General features: G+C 45.0%; 1 protein-coding gene across 20 annotated transcripts in view; it reads left to right on the top strand.

The window, feature by feature from the left end:
* The window catches only part of LOC106648581 (CUGBP Elav-like family member 1), a 211,396-nt gene that overhangs the window by 41,408 nt on the left and 150,584 nt on the right, over positions 1–19,404 (top strand). For 19 of the 20 annotated variants that reach the window (XM_023459495.1, XM_023459496.1, XM_023459494.1 and 16 more), the window contains one exon: positions 16,634–17,845. The exons of the other annotated variant lie outside the window; for it this stretch is intronic. In XM_023459495.1, the coding sequence (XP_023315263.1) occupies positions 17,577–17,845 (269 nt within the window). In that variant the 5' untranslated portion in view covers positions 16,634–17,576. Of the gene's footprint in view, positions 1–16,633; positions 17,846–19,404 lie in introns of those variants that run through there. 20 annotated transcript variants of the gene reach the window in all.

Below are 19,404 nucleotides of genomic sequence, written 5' to 3'. Positions count from 1 at the left end.
GCTTATGTACGTGCACAGAGAGAGAGAGAGAACTCGGCGGCTTTGGCGGCAGCGGCAGTTCTCGAGTCGGTCGATATGGCGAGCGGTGGCGGCGGCGGCGATGCATGCATATAGATGCCACACCAACCAACCTACACCTATACCTACACCACCTATGTATTACACCAGCTAAGAAAGAGAGACAACGTTTAGTTCGAGTTTTTGAAATAATAATGAATGACCCGCATATACACATGCGTCGCGTGCGTGGATATGCGCGTCCCGGCCTTTCATTAAATAATGAGCCCAAGACCCTTTCGCGAATGTAAAAGCGCCCATGAATAAATGACCGACGGTGCCCGCGCACCGCCGAGTATTTAACTTTGCATGCGTGCGTGTGCGCGCGCGCGATACAGTGGTAGTACTAAGCCGGGCGGCCCGAGCACAGTTTGCGCGAAACTTTTCCGCTGGACTTGGACGCTACCGTGCTGTCCCGAGTACTATTGTTGAAAAGAAAATTATAGGCAATTTTAAAAGTATTCAATTGGACGAGACGGTAATTTCTCTCCATACCGCTTTTATGTATTCTCTCGCTGTCGCGCGCGCGAGACGTCAGTTGAAAGTAGCGACAGCGGCAGAAAAGTGGAGTGTCAGCGGGATTTTTTCGCGCCGAGCCGCGAGCTATATCGTATTCCGCTGAAACTCACTTGTGTTTAAATGACGACGACAACGACGACGAGACGATCATCGCACCCGTCCGTCCGCAGAACTTGAATTTCGTTATATATCATTTATACGGATAGCGCGACACATTCTTTGACAGGTTTTTTTCGTTCTCGAATGAAGAATAAAAAGGTATAAGAGAAAAAGAGTTCTATTACAGCCTTGTGCCAATTTTCGTCGATTCAACAAGTAGACCGTTCGAATCGAAAATGATTCGCTTGTAGTTTATGAAAAAAAAAAATTGAAAAAAATCCAAATACACGTTTGAAGTCGCACGCAGTGCGCCGAGCTCCGCTCCGTCGTCTCTCTTTTCTACTCCATTAGGAAAAAGGGAGGCAAAAAAAAAGTGTCTCTCGGTGTGCTCGAGAGCGAGATATTATATATGGAATTCCGAGTGTCTGCCTCGGCTCTCTCGACTCGCACCTTCGACGCGTAAATCTCGAACGAATGCGCGTGGCAAAGGTCATGCCGTGCGATATATAAGAGCCCGACTGCTGCTGAATGCAAGTATACACGTATACATACACCTCTCTGCATTTTCATAGAAGAGCGAGAGCTGTATTACGGGGCAAAAATGAGATGAATTCACCTGCGACGACGATGACGACGACGGTGATGCGAAATTACAAGCTATGCGCTGCAAAATCATTCGCTTTTTTCCCCGTTTCGCCAAGGCGTGTCATGTTACGCGTGTTTTGTGCATCGATATCGAAGGCAGAAATATGAAAGTCGATACAGCGGAGCCCTTGGCCGACGGTCGTTTACGGCAATTAATTAAATTACAATCGCCGTCGATTTTATACTCCTCGCCCGGTTATACGCGAATTCACGAGTTTTAATCGACGATCGCGCGTGCATCGCTATGAAAGAGCGAGAGCTACTGGCTTCTCTTTCTCTCTTTCTCTCTCTCTCTCTCTCTCTCTCTGCCAGCGAAGCCTTAAATTTTTCATCAAACACACGGCAACTAAATTAATTACTTCTTTCTTCGGCTTCTCCGCGCGCGCGATGCAAGCGCAATGGCTGCTTTCCGCGCTCACCGGAGTTTTTTTAAACCCACGAAGTTAATATTGCTTTCGAAGATATCCCCGCGCGTTTGTGCGTTTGTGCGTTATATAGCTGCAGCTGCAAATTGAATAGGACCGAATGTTTGCAGCAACAAAAAAAAACGTCGATACTGCGTATACATATGTCGAACTGCTGCTGCTACTTCAACTCGCGTCGTACGTAATCTAATCCTTCTTATGGCATACGCGATTATTCCTCTGGAAGCACACGCGCACACATACACAGTCTCGGCCCCGGCTAGAGAGTACTGCTACACGCAGCTGGAGAGGGGAAGGAAGGGAGGGACTTGGCGGGGAATCTGCGCAAGCATATTGCCGTGTAGCTAGCACAGCAGAGCGCAACACACACATACATACAGACTGCTGCTGCTGCCGCCGAATAAAATATGGAAGTACCTTTATACGATATATACACTCTCGGTGTGTACTGCTGTATAATCGGAAAAGGGGCCGAGGTCGGCCATAGGTATATTACATGTACCCAGTAGCAGCAGCAACAGCTCACAGCTGTATTGTCTGTGTCTGTGCGTACGCGAGTGTGGGTTGCTGCCGCCGCTGCTTCTCGGCTAGGCTTATCTGGTCTGGCGTATTGAGCGCGTTGCCCATAAGGCAGATTATCAGTCCCGACTGATGGCCATTATTGGCGCGTATATAGATACACAGCACGCCCCTGACTCTCTAGATTTCGAGGCATTAGTGCCAATGTACAGAGACGCACATCGTATAAGAGAGATGGAAATGTATTTGCAATTTGAAAATCAAACGATGCGTGTACGATAAAGCGCGGTGCAGGTAGACGTCTGAAGCTTTTCTCAAGCGAAAATTCGATTACTATCGAGGAGCTTACGGAATCTCGTGCTTGTTTGATTTATTTTACTTTATGAAAATTGCTAATTTTCATTTAGTCGATTCTCGTAATTTTAACTAAGTACTACTAAGTACTATTAAGCGAGTGTGGACTTATCTGCGCATAATCCTCAAATATTATGAAATTTTAAAATCAAACATTTAATTTAAAGTAACTGATGATGGATTTTATTCGAGGTACTCGAATCTTCGTTGAAAATCAATGTATCAGTACTGATAAATTTTTTTACATAAAATGCGCAAAAATGCATAAAAATTCAACGACGTTGAATTTTATGCATACATAACTTTTAATGCAAAAATTAACAAAAAGATTACATTCTATATTCATATTTAAACATTTCAATTGCAATTGCTCGAAAACTCATGACAATTTAATTGGTATTGAAGCCAGCTTCTACCACTAGATGGCGAGTACCTTTATACTTGTAAATCTGCAAGCAGAAAAGTAAACAAAATGTATAAGTGCGGTTAGTAAAGTTGCTACAACAAAAGTTTGCTTATTTGTTAACTTCATGAAATCGTATTCATAAAATTCATCTGTAAAACTTGAGAAATTGTTGAGTCCCGAAGTTTTCTTTATAAACGATAATTTCATTGAATTCAAATTTATAAATTCAATTGAAAATAAATAAAACGAATGTAATTTAAATTAAATTAAGAGAATTCCACATTGAAGCGATTCGTATTAAAAAGCTCGAAATTCAATTCGAATCATATTGACTTTAATGTAAAACTATACAACCGTACACGCATACATCCCATACGAAAGCTCGACTGCAATTTTTTTCGGTAAAATCAAATTTGCTTCCTAACAAGTATCATAAAATTGATGATGCGCAGATGCGACCCTCTCGCAGTTGGTCCCATCATCGGCACCCTCAAAATCATACATACGTATACGGACGTGAAGCTAAGCGGCGGGTTGGGAGGCGGCGCAGAAAAAGGGACGATTCATCAAAAGCATCGTAGCGTCGCATTATCGTTGCTCGCGCGCGAGCGGATAGGCTGCACAGCAGCAGCAGCAGCGGCAGCTATGCTGTATCCACGCTCCAGCGAGCACAAACATCGAAAACTCAGTTGAGCGAAATGTCCAAGTGCACGCGTGGTATAATATACGAGAGAGAAATGTGCGTGCGTGCGTGTGTGTGTAGTTCGCTGCTACTGCCGAGAGAGCTTGTAATATATGCATGAGGGGGTTGGCCGCTCGCGACAAAGTTAGCTAGTTTAAGCTCACTTCAACTATTTCATTGTTTCATAATTGACGCACTTGTGGGTAGAGCTAGCTAGCCGCAGTGAGCGAGCCGAGCCGAGCCGAGCTAGCGAGCTTGGCCACTGGCGCATGCGGCCTTATAATATAACGCAGTGGAAAACCTTCTTTAACTGCGCCAGCTCGCACCGCTTCGCCGTTGGAGCTTTTCGACCGAAGCGAGCCGGCGAAGATACATAATAATGATCTCATCATTTAGTCCTTAATCGCACTCGTACATTAGCCGAGTGAGAGAATATTAGCGCGAATGATTATACACACGTATAGTAGCTCTCTCTCGTTGTTCTTTTGGCCGCCGTCGCCACCACCAGCTAGGCTATTATTCGCCCCGATGAATTAATAATGTCCTTTTTATTCGCTCGTTTGCTATACACGGGGGGGACGGGCGACGGTAATTCAAGCTTTTGCGGCTATATAATTCCACGCAGCGAGCTGACGCTTGATCATTCGCTGAATGGCCGGGGGAGGGAGGGCATATATTTACGAGGCGATCAAGCCGCGACGCGTCATATTCGAAAAATAAAACGTCAACGACGAACAGGTATAAGGGTCTGCTTTTGACATGCATACAGTATAGCAGCAGCGACGCTTTCCTAAAGCGCATTAGGGAATTAGACCGTCGTTGATCGTCGTCGTTCAGGAGTCGTCGTACGTACTACTACGCGTAAAGCAAAGTAGCACTGCTGGGTATACACAGCACTATACAGTTAGGGGGCAATCAGGATAATGCATCGTCCTCGACGCGCCACTGGTCGCCGCCGCCGCAGTTACGATTTCTCGACGCGATACTACTATACTACTACACGGTACTGCTTCTGCTGCTGCTGCTGCGGTAGCGCTCGATTAATAACTAACGATGACTGCGTCGCGGCGGCACACGACTGTGTCTGTTAGTGCGCAGTGCAGCAGCAGCAGCGTCTATACAGAGAAGAAGATAGTTAAGGCAAGTTTCGCCCAGACGTCTTGTTGCCGGCCTCAACNGCCCCCCCCCCCCCCCCCCCCCCCGCCTTTGTGCGCGCTTTCCCTCCGAGGTAAACGAATGCGATTGTGTCTCGAGTAGTTATGCGGCGTACTTTTCGCAGCTTTTATTCAATTATTTATTTATTAAAAATATCGCTGCCGAATTCCCGAGCGCCGTACAAATAAACACGCAAACACAATGATTTTAAAACGACCGACGTGTCAGATATAGTAGTCAACGGCGTCCGTATAAATATATAAACGAAAGAAAATTAAACATCGCGCTCGGCGCGCATCGCATTATTCATTATCTCTTCGCCTGGCTCTCTCTCTCTCTCTCTCTCTCTCTCTCTCTCTCTCTCTCGCGTCAATTAAAATCATCAAACATCGCAGGCGCGCGCGAGCAAGAGCAAACAGACGCGTTAAAAGTCAGCGCACCGCGAACGAGCAAAATTAAAACGAGCTTAACACCTCCTCGGCCAGCGTATGTGTTCGCGCGTGTGTGTGTGAGTGTGTATTCGGCGTGCAAAAATCGATACATCACGTCAGGCGCAGTCTGGCGTAAATCGTGCAACATATTTTCAATATCAAACTCCTCCTCCTCTCGAATACTCGACGACTTTTGCCTATTATCAGTTGCGCGCCAGTTGTCATCGCGAGCCGAGAGAGCAGTGAATGATGGTCAAGCTCTATGCTGCCGTGTGTCGCCGCCTGAAAAATACTTTCGCTGCTGTACGCGTGAATATGTACATATATAGAGCTGCACACACACACTCGAAATGAAAAAATAACGAATATTTCGTTGACGTCGAGCTGTGCGCGCTCGTTATCGGTCCCCCTCCCTGTATCTCTCTGTTTTCTCTACCAATTTCAGCGCGCTCCGGTGTAATTGTTTCTTTGCCGCCCCTGCAGCAGAGCGCCACTTCATCTCTCGTTACATCGAGAGCTTTTTTTCCACCTTTTTTTTTCTTTTTCTTTTTTTTTGTAAAGCCGAATAAATCGTTGAATTAACAATCTTATTTGGCCGTGACAGCGCCTAGACACGCCAATCACCCCGAAAAAAAAGTATTCGCGCAATGTCTTTCTTTATATACTTGTATTCACCACGACATTTGGCTCCCATTGCCAGCTGGTGGGAAAATTCAGACGACGAGCCGAGACGAGAACTGCGACGAAAGTATATATACGTACGGGGGATGGTGGTGGTGGATGCTGATGGTCCTCGGAAAATCGACTCACCTGACTCTCTACTTTACGATGTTCTCTCCGCTCCAGTAAGAGGGTGAAAAACCGCTTGCGTGTTATATATGCCTCTATGTGTGTGTGAGCGAGCGAGCACTTCACTCGTCTTGTTGGCGCTCGTTAAAACTTTTTCGACGGAACAATTTTACTCGCGCTCGCGCACAGAGCCAGTCCACGCAGAGTCGGAGAGCTTGGCACAGAAGAATGAAAGCCGCCGCCGCCACTGCTGCTCTCGAGATTTCCACTACTATATACACCCGAACGTATGTCTATACGTAAGAATTTTTTTTTTCCTCCTACTTTTTTTCCGCCATCATCGGGACTCGCTATATACAGTGAGTCGCTGCTCTCGCTCCGATCATCGCGTCGGCAGTAGAGCGCGGGGCAATTTTCGATGTATAACTTTCCACATTGTCACGGATCTATTAGATTCGTGCGCGCCGGACGCGCTAAATTAAACATCGCCATTCTTCGCGCGCGAGCTTAATGAAACAAATTGAAATATTCGGGCCCCCGCGCGCTAGAAGAGAAGAGAAGCGAAGCAAAGTTTTTCCTTCCTACCTAACTTTCAGTGGCAAATTATGATTCGGTTTAGGTAAAAAAATTTTTTAAACTCTCGCGCGCAAGACACAAGAGAGAAAGAGGGTGAGAAAGAAAGAAAGAAAGAGGCAACGTTGGGGGTAGGATCCGGCAAGATAAAAATTAATAAGTAGCCTTCGTCTTCTTGTATTCAGCTTGAATAATTTTATACCAACTTCTCTCTCTCTCTCTTCGTGTTACATCCACACTCTCTCTTGCTGCTCAGTTTATCCAAGTTCAAATAGAAAACTTTTTAATTTTCATTCATGCAGCGCAGAGAAGCTCAAAAAAAAAGAAAAAAAATACTTTGGCGGCCCGGGTCCGCTCGACGGCAGCGGCGACGGCGCCTCGGCTACAAAAGAAATTCATTACAAGACTCTCTAATTAGAGATCCGCCCCCCTGTGCGCGGGCGGGGGTGGCTCAACTTTTATCCGGCCGACTAGGCTTCTGTTTATGCAAGCAATGAGTTTCGCAAGAAATCATAAAACGCGCACGCTGATATGCAAAATCGCGTAAAGAGAAACCCGGTAAACCACGGGGCCGCGCGCGATCGTGTTATTTTTGCCCATAGCCCGTTTGGCGGTACTAAAACGCACTTGAGAAGTTTGCTCGGATTTCCTGCCGCCTTTTTACCCTCGCGATCTCGATACTCGAGAGAAAGAGAGCGAACGAAAAAAAGGAGAAGCGGTATAATTGCACGAAACGCGAGGAGACGCTCCTTGGCACGTATAGTAATGCACACATCGCGGGGCTCGTTCGTTAAAGAAGAAGAGGCGAAAGAAAAAATGCGAATTGCACAGCTTGCGGCCTGACACAAAAACATTCTAATTCCAATTGTGAAAGATTTCAATTTCAAATGAGAAAATCCCGTACTAAAGCTAGAGAGACGAAATTGCGCACGACGCGGCCGCCTACGACGACGACGATTTCTTGTAAACGTCGAATTGGCAACTTTGTGTAGTAGGACGTCATCGCCGCCTACCGCCGCTGTGGCTTTCCCAAAGAGAGAGAGAGAGAAGCCCGACGTGCCGCAAGCGTTCGCAGAGCTGCGCGCGCTATTCCCGCGGGACAAAGGGTCCACACACAACGAGAGAGAGAGAAGAGCAACGGACCCCATCAAAATGTAAATGTGCAGCCGCCGCAGCCGCAGCGCAACAGCGGATCTTTCTCGATTAAACGAGAGCCGAGCGAGCTTTTCTTGACACTGTGTACATACGAAGAAGAGCAGATAGACAGAAATCTCTGAGTAATCTGAAGTATCGGGAAAAATGAAACATTTACCGCGCATTGCACTCGCTGCTTATTATTATTATTTTTTATTTTACCCATGCGCATCAACAAGTAATAATGAAAAATGTGCATCGTTGGGAATATTGTGTAGCTCGCGTAGATTGAAAGAAGAGCTTCTTGAGATGGGTTTTGGGGTCAATTTTCTTTTTAGCTGACATCTGTATTAATTATAAAGCATATGCGCTGTTGAAAAATAAACTTCGAAAATGTAAAATCAGACATTGATATTAAAGTAACCTATACTGGCTTTCATTCGAGGTACTTTACATGAAACCATCGTTTGAAATTGATTGTTCTTTTGCATAAATTGCACAAAAAATGAAAATACCATCATTTTCATTACAGCCAATGCACATATTAATAAAAAAGATATAATTTTATACTTGCATTTTAATATTTCCATCAAAATTGCTTTAGTAACCCGTGCAAATTCAATCGAAATTAAAGTCAGCATTGACCGCTAGATGGCGAGTACTATTATCTGTAAATCTGCAAGTGGCAAAGTAAAAGTAATTCTATATAAATATAACGAGGTTATCTATATGTTAATATCTTGATGTTTTTTAGGCAATTCGTAAATATTTGTAATATTGTGCATTTCATCTAAAGACATATGAAGTTGAATTGATTTAAAATTTCCAAAGACTATTTTTGAAATTCGATTGAATGGATATGATACCGTTTTATTGTCTCTTGACTGATTTCGCAAGTCGAATAGAATTAAACTTGTCTTTTTCCCGCCGATATAAATAGCAGAAACGCCGAGCAATAAATAACGGCAGATTTACCGGTGTCGATTATCGTCTTAAGGAGAACATAAGTAAAGTCGAGCCTTGAGCCGCTACTGCTGCTGCTTGACTAGGGGGCACTTAAGTCAACTGCGCCTTGCTCTCTCTGCGAACTAACGCAGCCGCTGCTGCTGCAGCACTCGAGACTCGAGCTAGCCTCTCGAAAGCGTCTTAAACCACCGCCGCCGCCTTTTGCTCGGGCGCGGCCCGGCGCGATGTGTAGTATATACTCGAGAGCTTTTTGCCAATGCGGCATCCGGTAAACTGCTCTGCCTGCGAAGCTCTGGAATTTGACTTGCTTTGAAAAGCTCGACCTCTCTCTCTCTCGTACGCCCTCCACGCCCTTTTGTTTTTAATTTTCAAGCTCGCGTAGCGACGCGATATCAACCCACACGGAGAAAAAAATATAATAAATATTGTTAGAATTCACAGTAAAAATTACTATAATATCTAGTAAAGAGGTGACATCGACACATTTTAGTAATTTTTACTATTCAATGTAGGAAAAATTTATTCTTTTGAATTCTATCAAAATTTCCCATTTATTACAATAATTTTTATATTATGAGTAGTAATGTTTCTTGTTTGAATAGTAACTTTTCTTATACAGATTAATAATCATTGATATAAAGTGTATTAAATTTTCCGTGGGTAAATGAAATTTAGAATAAAAATTTTTTTTCATTAATCGATTGATTTGATCTCATTGGAGGTTTGAAGGTGTATTTTTCGAATGACAATTTTGGAAATTTTATTATTTTCGGGACTAGTCGTATCAAACTCTAACCGCACGCTCGCTGTATTTTAATCCTACCTAATCTAAATAACCTAATACTACTATACTACTAAACGCACGCTCATACAGTATAACATGTTAGTAAGCTTGATCATTGCGTTTTCATCTTCTATATATAGTAAGCTGGTTCAAATTTTAGCCACTTGCGGGTATGTAAAGCGACATCTAGCCATGATATTGGAAGTTCATTCACACAGAAAAGTTACTGTACGCATAGCAAATTTTGCTATACAAGGTGTACTTTTTCGTGCTTGTACAGCAACATTTGCTAAGATCATATTATTTAGTATTATGTTTCTTAACATATAATATGTAGGGTGACGGCACCAATGAATGAATGACCCCCAATGAATGAATGACCAAGAAAAGATTAAAATTAAAATATGAAAGGAAATTTTAACCCATGTCAAAAAATTATTTTTATTTTGTTGATGCTTGAAGTTTGAAATACTATGATCAGTTTTAGTTAAACTAGCTTCACTTTTTCACAAAAATTCATAAAGAGTCGATAGTGAATGAATATATTCATTTACTGGGATAATGCGACTTGGCATGGCGCGATACCAGTAAATGAAAAGACAATATTTTTGCCGTCCCGCCAATGTTTGAGGTTAGGTCGTAGACGATGCAGGCAGGGCGCAGTGCGTACATCGTTTAGATTTACGTTAATTATAGGCTAATTTTAACTTAATTTAAACTAGTTATTGACGATGGCTAAAACCGAAACGAACAAAGGTGCTAAACGTAAAATAAAAACTGTGAAAAAAACTGGACATAATGTCGATAAAATTCCCAACCTCTCAATGCTTTCTCATGATATAATTCATTCATTCACTGGGTCCATAGTATTCATTGATTGGTTCTTTACCATTCATTCACTGGGGTACCCCATTTTATTGAGTTATATCATTTATAACTTTATGAAATATTATTTTTCATGTATTTCAATTTTTTTATTTATGAAATAAGTCCTAACGAACACAAATTTGAATGCAAGCTAGGAATTAATGCAAATTTAGATTTTAGATCAATTGATTATAAGCATAATTTTGTGAATCCATTCATTCACTGGTGCCGCCACCCTAACTATAAAATAAAATTTACTACAGTGAAATTTTTACTATACACTATAGCAATTATTGTACCGAGTTTTATTAGAATATTTAATACCTTTAAGAATATTTGTTTTAATATTATCAAAATTCCTGATAATAGATCGATGTCACCTCATTACTATTTAGAATAGTAATTTTTACTGTGAATCCTAACAATATTTGTTGTATTATTTTCTCCGTGCACCCGTCGCTTCGCGTTGATGATGATCGGTCGAGTGCAGCAGCAGCATCGAATATTATTAGATTATTCGTGCAGCAACGGTGCACACACGGCACATTCGGCCATTCTCATTTGCGATCTATTTGATTTTCTCTCTCTGCCCCCCCCGAAAGCATCACAATTCCATATATATATAAAGTCCATTATCATCATTCAATTGACACATTATATCCTGCCACGCGCGCGCACATAACGTCGGCTCTCATCAATCAATGCTCTCTCTCTCTCTCTCGATGTGCTGCACAAAAAGAGGGTCGAAATTCTCTCTCTCTCTCTCGTCCTGGAATATAATGTACGTTCGCTGTTGCTGCTGCCGCATTTCGGCGCGGCGTCCTGCATTCATGTAAAGTTTCACGAGTGCAGAGGCGCAGAGCTGCAGTGCACGCGGAGAAAAGTCCAAAGACTCTGTGCTGCTGCTGACCGTGCCAGTGGTAGTAGTCGTAGTAGTAGTAGTGGGTCGTAGGGGCAGGCAGGGGGCAGGGAGGGAGAAAAAAAATAGATGTCTCACGGGACAGAGCCCGAGTGTCGGCCTGGCGCGCGCCAACAATTGAGCAATCTTGCGATTGCAGACGTTGTTTCCTTTTCCTTGGGGATGATTCTCCATTTTTCGATGATTTGTTGCTCTCTTCTTCTTTTTTCTCTTCTTCTTCTTCTTCTTCCTCCTCTCTATTGTTAAAAAATGCGCGGCAAGTTCCCAATTTCGTGTAACTCTGGAAAAGCGCGCGCGGTATATACGACTCGTTTAAACGTAATTCGACTGATTTATTTTTTGCCATCCGCGCGCGATCACGATGCAATTATTCTGCTGCTGCTGCTACGAGAAAGGTCAATAAAAAGTAAACAAAGCTTCTCTTCTCATTTACCGATATTGCATAAAGTAGTACAGTATCCGCGCATCTCTGGCTCTGGCAACACAGATCTCTCTCTCTCTCTCTCTCTTGGCAAAGTTTTTGAGACTTAAATACTTTACATTTCACTTAAGCTGCTCTCGCTCTCTTATGCCTGGAGCTCTAACAAACTCTCCGCCGCATTTTGCGCATCTCAGTCGCCAAAAGCTTCTTCCAAAGCTCTCGTTCTCTCTCTCTCCCTCTCTCTTTCTTTTATCTTTTAAACACTGTCTACGCTCTTGACTTTCTTAACAAATCTTTCGCACGCACGCGAATTTTTTTTCTGTAACTTTATCGAATTTTTACAAAACTTTTTCCACGTTTCCCCCGTAAATAAAGTCCTCAATTATTTTTTTCTTCTTCTTAACAAGGTACCATGGCGGAGTTGCCTTATACACTCATTAAAAGGTTAACTTTCCTCTCTGTCTCTCTTCAAGCACATAACCCTAATCTAATTTCGAAAAGGCGGTTACTTTGGTTTATTGTTTTAATTTTAATCATCATATTTTCTGCCTTTTTCTTTGGGCGCAAACGGCACAAAAGTAGGCGAAGAGGGCATACATAATTGAGTATACCACGGTGGCTCGAGTAAAAGCTCGACTCGAAGCTTATTATTACGTTCGAAGCAACGAGTAGCCCCGCGTATTACAAGGAGTCGTCGTCGTTGCAGTTGCCGTGTATCGACCGTTTCGAATCGATAAGCTCGGGGAAAGAAAAAAGAAAAAAATAACAATGGAAACGTCCTCGAACGAAACATCTCGGCGGTAGCAGCGACGCACACAGAGCCCTCGGAATCGGCCATCAAAAAACAATTTGCAGAATGCCACACAGCAGAGCAGAGTATATAGGCGAGGCTCTCACACTGGTGTTGGTGGTGCTGGTGGCGGTAATCTATCAAGATGTCCGAGAGATGGTAGCTCGTCGTCGTCGTCGTTGGGCTGCTCTCGCGTTAATCAGTAATTAATCAATTAGTCTCGAGTCGAGAGAACCGCGTTCCGCAATTTTGCTAATCACGAAGTACTGCATTAACAGCAGTGACACTAGCACCTGTGCTTGCCCCCTGCCCCCGAACGAGCCAACGAACGAGTGGTGCGCTGCACTGCAGCAGCAACAGCGGCAGCGGCTTCAATTATACGTCCGATAGTCATTCCATAGTAATTACCATTGTACGTATCGGGGGCTGAGTTTCGACTTTCTGCTCGCTGTACTCCCCCGTTCGATGCCGCTGCGCGCTGACCTGTCGACGCAAGCACACGCAACATATGTGCGTATAATTACTCGTTTGTTGTTGCTGCATGCATGGCTCGGAGGCGACGTATACATAGCTGCATCAAGCCCGGCCAGCTCACGCTCGGATGCTGCCTGGCGCTGCTTTATTTCGCTAGCTCGTCATTTTAATTAGATCGGTCGAGATTGAAATTTAATTGATGCTACGTATTGTTTTTGCCTCCCTCTCTCCCTGCCTACCTCATTCAGAGGAAGAGAAGAAAGATTTCGCTGCGCAAGGACATTCTATATTTTACACGCAACGCAGCCGATCGGGCGAGGCTCGATTAGTATCGGAAAATGTAATATTCATAATGTATAGCGGGGCTTCGACGATAATACAACGCAACGCGCACCGAGCATGCTGTATATGGCCTACAGTCGCCGACGTACACACGCGCAATTCGCTCAATTCAATATCATTATCGGAAACGCTGCAGAGCCGGGAGTTGGTCGATTTTGCATCCTATATACATGTAGTAGTAGGGCCTCTTTGCAAGCGTCAGAAGCCGGAGCTTTTGATATACATTTACCCAAATTCCCGTGTATTATTTCGGCACAAACAACGAGAGAAACATCGCGTCGCGTTGGCTTAATGAAAGAGGTGCAGGCGGGGTAAAATTCGACTGTTATACACCACTGTATCCCCGAATCGAGCAGCTCGGCGCGCCGTGATTGCGGTGTCATACGTCACGCGCGCTGCGAATCTCGCGCGAAGCTTCGCTCCATGGGCCCCCTCCCAACCTGCGGCGCCAGAGAGCTTATACGACACGTGACTCCTTCCGGCCGATTACGCACTTTTGCCTCTCTGTGTGTCGCTGCTCGAAAAGCGATTCTCCCCCTCGTTCGCTTGCCGCTGCTGCGTTACTGCAGGACTTAGATAAAGGCGCGCGAGCGAGCCCGAATCAAAGCCATCGGAGTGTGTGACTTTCGTTCGAATTATAACACAAGCGCACACACAGACACATATGACTCTGCTGCTCAAGGGTGCTGCTGCGGGTGGTGTAGCGTGTGCGACAACGACACTCTTTTTTCTCTCTCTCTCTCTCTCTGGCGTACGTTCGAAACCGCAAACCTATGCCGAAAATCGCTTCTCTCTTTATGCGAGCGACTCTGAAAATCAAGAGTTGTATGCAATACGTGTGTAAAATCGGTTTATATACGCGCTACACACAACGAGGCGAATTTTCTGCCGTCGTTTGCACTCTCTCTTCTCATGCGTTATGCGTGAGTCGTGTGCTTTTTAGCTCTTCTATTCGGACAACTTTTTAGATATATCCAGGCGGTGTGCGTTAGTCGAGGCTTAGGATTACGCGCGGTACGTGGTGAAATTGATTAATTGTTGCCGCGCACGTACGTATATACGCTTTCGACGCGCGAAAGAGAAACAACAAACAAGAGGCGCGCACTGCAACAAAAAAAGCTCTCGCGCCTATATAATTTTTTTTATCGACTAATTGAACAAAAATCACCGAGAGAGAGAGAGCAAATCCCTCTCGCACTGCACACACGTTATACGTATATATAGCTTAAAAACAAAAACGTGGACCGAGGTGCAGTCGCGCACGCTCGAGCAATTAGCGGCGGACTGGTCCGATCGATTCCATTATGGTGCAGCAGCAGCAGCAGTCGACACAAAGAGAGAGTCGTGCTCGTTATACTCGATCGAACTTATTGCAAAATAATAGCTGCGCGTCGTCGTCGTCGTCGTGTATTTTGTCCCGCGAATAACAACTGGACAGGCCACCGGTCCACATTTGCGCGATATTATATTCAAGCAGCGTATCTCGCGAGGGGCGAGCGCGTATAAACGTTCGTACATATAACGCATGCGGAATCAAGCCTCGCCCGCTGTAGACGCGTAATATAAACAGACGCACGTGTGTTCGTTTCTCGTTTTGCTGCTCGCCCAAACGGCGACGCGACGATTTTATCGATCGCCGATGCATTTTGCTTTCGTCGAGTCAAGTATAGAGCTTTTTTGGCCTGCCGGGTGCGTCTATACATAGCCACCACCGCGAGCGATCGATCGGCTTATATTATATTATACGCTGCATTATAGCCTCTATATATATTATATACCTCCCCGTTTAAACTGGACTATCTATAGAGCTGGGCGAAGAGATAAGCAGCAGTAGCGCGCGATTGACCTTGTGAGCTGCCCAGTCATTATCAGACTCGGCCGATCGCTTATTTCGGCGCGCGCGCTAAATTCAGGAGGAGCAGCGCATCTTTTTGCCCCGCAGCAGTATATATAATTGCCAACCTCAAAAGTTCGTGGGTGGTACGGGCCGCCGCGCCGCGTCGAGGTCGAATAATTTTCTCTCTTTATACGTGGGTTAGAGGTATACACATAGAGGAGTAACAAACGAGAAACTAATTACGAGACTGACGTGTGGGCGGAAGTGCCTCCTCCTCGGCTCTACGTGTGCATTGTTGAAAATGTCTTTCATCAAACTTGGCCGCGTCCATTTCTATTGTTCGGGCGCTCGCTGTTCTTAAGAGTCAAAGTTTGCCCCGCGCGAGCGAGCGATAAGACGTTCTGCCCGCACGTCGACGACGACGCAGAACCGCACCAGCCAACTTGATATCAGCACGCTCGAGCGCAAATGCCTGGCCAATCTTGTGTTTCTCTCTCTCTGTCTGCTGACTATAATCCACCTGACTGCTCGACGGCGAAGCTCGACTCTCTCTCTCACGCTTCGGTCAACGAGGAGCTCCGCTTCTTATCTCTTCATTATAACGCTCTCTCTCGAAGGCGTCAAATTTTTCGCGCGACTACGTGTATAATGTGAGAAGAGGCAACGAAAAAAAAAACAGAATTCGATATAATTTCGGGTGAGTCAGCTTGACAGGCAACTGAACGCATCCAGCACGTGTCCAACGGAGATTAAATCGCGCGGCGTGTACAATTGCGCATTATCTGCAGCGCGCTACACTTTTGCGCATCTAGTAGTAGCAGTCAGCTCGCAGCTGGTATAATATGTGTGTTTCCCTATATACAGACTCGTCATCTTGCGGTTGAAGTTTCGAATGCAGCAGCGGCAGCAGCGCACCCAACGAACGAACGCATATAACACCCGCTCCCGGCTATATGTGCAGTAGCAGCAACCCTCGCTCGCTATATGTACCAGTAGCAGTGCATGTGCTTACGCGAAAACACACAAATTATACTCGTGGCTAGCAAATTTGACGTGTGTACACGTGCGAATTGTAGGCGCATGTTGAATTAGGCCGTGTAAACACGTTTTCCGTCTCGCTCTCCGCGAGGCTAGTTGAATTTTAGAACAATACTCGTTCTCTCTTTGTTTGAATTTGTTTGAAGCGTATACATATAAAGTCGCACTTTATACATTAGTCTAGAGGCGTGCATACATATGTGCGTGTAACTGCTTTCTCGTCGTTGGCCTGCGTCGGAAATATATAATCATAACACCAATAATAGTTTTAACGATAACGACAAGGAGTGTAAAAGTTATATTGGTATACCGTTGCGGCGAACACACAGTCCAACTTGGTTACAGTATTCGCGCTCGTAGATGCGTACGAGCTGTATACGATTTTAACCAAGATGATTTTTTTACAGATCTCTATAGGCAGAGGAAAAAAGCGACTCCGTACAGTGAATGATATAAATTTCCATTAACCTGCGTACACAAAAGTGTCTCTCTCTCTCGTTGTCGCGCGGCATATCATCGTCTCCTCGAGCTGTATCGTTACTATCTCTCGTTTATATCATATCTCTCTGTCTTTCTGTCACTTCTCTCGGGGTTGATAACGACCAGCGCGCGAGCAACACACATTAACGATGATGACGAGCGCGGGCGGTGGGGACGCCACTCGTCGCTGCAGATAAGGTGTACCTGTGACGGCCGCCACAGCAGAGAAAAAGACGACACAAGCTGCGCCTCGGGCAGGATGTTCCCGCCTAGTGGATCCACAGCGAAGCTCGGGTGTTGTTGTCGTTCGCGCCGTAGAGACACTTTTCGTCGTTGAACAATAAAAAAAAAAAGGTACACGCACGTGCGTTGTTGGCTGAAAAAATTGCAACGACGCAATTCGTAACTCTGTAATAAGTTGTCGTGTAGAAAAAGTGGGGGTGTTCTTATCTCGATAGATCGAGTGTACCGATAGGTCATTTCTCGTCTCTCGTTATTATAATAGTAATATACGAGTCATTCGGAAAACCGATAATCGTTTGGTCTCTCATTTTTTTTTCGTTTCTTCGTCGCAGATTCCGTGTGCGGTGTTGACATATAAAAAAAAATCCAAGTGTAAAGTGTCAAGTATAAGCAAGTGCTGTGCAGTGAACAACAGAAGTAAATAAATAAATAAATAAATCCAAGTGCATCTCTCGTCTCGCACCGAGGAATCTTCGGCTTTGCGAGTAGACATCAATCGAAGTCATCATTAAGTCGACACAAGCCTCGAGCTGCGAGGCTGCGGCGGCCAACGACGAGCCCGGACAAGAAGGAGGCGATCGGCAGCAGCAACAACAAGAAGCAACGCAGCAGGTAGCTCGAACGCCAATGAAAATGCTCCAGTCCCTGAGCACGCTGGCGAACAAGATATCGCCGGGCTCGCCGACCACCGACGGCAACGCCAACAAGGTCCATCTGCACAACAACAACAACAACAATAACAACAACAACAACAACGATGGCGGCGGCTGCGTCGGCAACAAGAACGTCTCGCATCATCCGCATCCGTACTCGAAGAAGGCCGTCGTCGGCCTCCAGTCGGCCGTCGTGCACTCCTCCCAGAGCAACGGCAGCAACGGCGATCAGAAGGAAAATACGTGAGTTTGTCTTTTATCTATATACTACTTTCTATCAATAGATTCTCGAACGCTTATAGGTATAGGTATATATCTCCGACTCATATCCGGATGCATCGCGCCAGCTTCGAAGTAATGTCCCAGAGCATTTCGAAATACCACGTGTATACCGAGTGTGTGTGTCTGTGTGTGCCCACCGATATCAATTATTCGGATGTTTCCCCAGATAAGCATCGGTATAGGTATACGGCACACAGCTCTGTACTATATACGCGCAAGTGACATTTGAAAACAATCCAATATTTAAATGCCATTTCAGGCGCGCCGCGCGAGCTGCCGCTTCTCTCGACGACGACGACGACGCTCTCTCTCTCGCCTAGAGTAAATAACGTTCCATTCCGGAGACAAGCAGCAGAGCTCGTGTGGAATAGGTCTGAGCGCAGCTTTTGCTCTGTTGCTGCTGTTGCTGCTGTTGCACGGAGAAAATCTGCTGGAATGCAACTCTCTTGTGTGTGCGTACTGTGTGTAGATGGCTTTCAAAGCGCCGAACGGTACAGAGAGACGACCCCCGAATGAGAATAAAAGAAAAAAGAAAGAGAGAAAGGGAAAATTCCCCCGAGCTGCGCGTCGTCGTTCGGAGCTGGAGCGATCTGAAATTTTAACTCACGTGTATGTGTGTGCCCCTTTTACTTAAAACTTCGTTATCGTTTCTTTTCGATCGTTCATAATTTTTATATTATACGTACTGGCCGATCGATTTGTTCTCGATACGCATCTAAAAAATCATCGCTGAGTAGCGTGTAATCGCTGCGTTATGTATAATCAAGGCCGCACAAAAGTTTCGCGAAAGACTCCAGAAAGCAAAAACAAAATTTATCCTCCCCACTTGCACAGACAATTTCAGGCAAGTTCCGAGAGGGTAAACCACGGATAGCGGAACATTTCCCGCGCGCGTCGGAAATCGCACTCGAGTCCAGGGCCTCGAAATTTGGCTTAGCCTCGCTCGCTCTCGAGTTTCTTCATTATTTCGTTACGCCTCGTGAGCAAGCAGGAACACAGGGTCCAGAGAGATATGAATGGTGGTGGTAGTGGCCACAGCTCTCAGCTCGAGGCTAAGCATCCGAAACATCGTGCATGCAAATTTCGCCGCCACCACAGCAACCCAAGTTAAAGCGCGCGGCTTGTTTTTCCGAGGGATCAGCCGCGCCAAGTTTATAAGCGCAGAAAAATCATCGCTCACGAGTACGATAATAATAATAACGTACGCTATGCAAAATTCTCCCAAAGAAGAAGACTCGCGGTAGTAGTTTTATTGCAATTTTTGTGATGTTTGCGAGCAAAACAGCTTATCGCCGCAGCTCGTTCTCGTACTCGCGCGCCCGTCGATTGTGCCAATGATTATAAGCCTGGCTCTGATAATCGTGTACGCCTTTTATCGGAACTCGTATACCTGCTTCACTCGCGCAATTGTGCGCGAGGCAGTGAATTATCGAGTGATTCCACAAATTGACTAAAATCACATCAAAATAAATAATTGCGTTTGTTCAAACCGAACTGTTGCTTTTTTTTTATCATAGAAG

Source organism: Trichogramma pretiosum, unplaced genomic scaffold, assembly GCF_000599845.2.
Source record: "Trichogramma pretiosum strain Unisexual culture from Peru unplaced genomic scaffold, Tpre_2.0 scaffold7, whole genome shotgun sequence".
NCBI lineage: Eukaryota > Metazoa > Arthropoda > Insecta > Hymenoptera > Trichogrammatidae > Trichogramma > Trichogramma pretiosum.
This window is presented reverse-complemented; position numbering and strand designations above follow the sequence as displayed.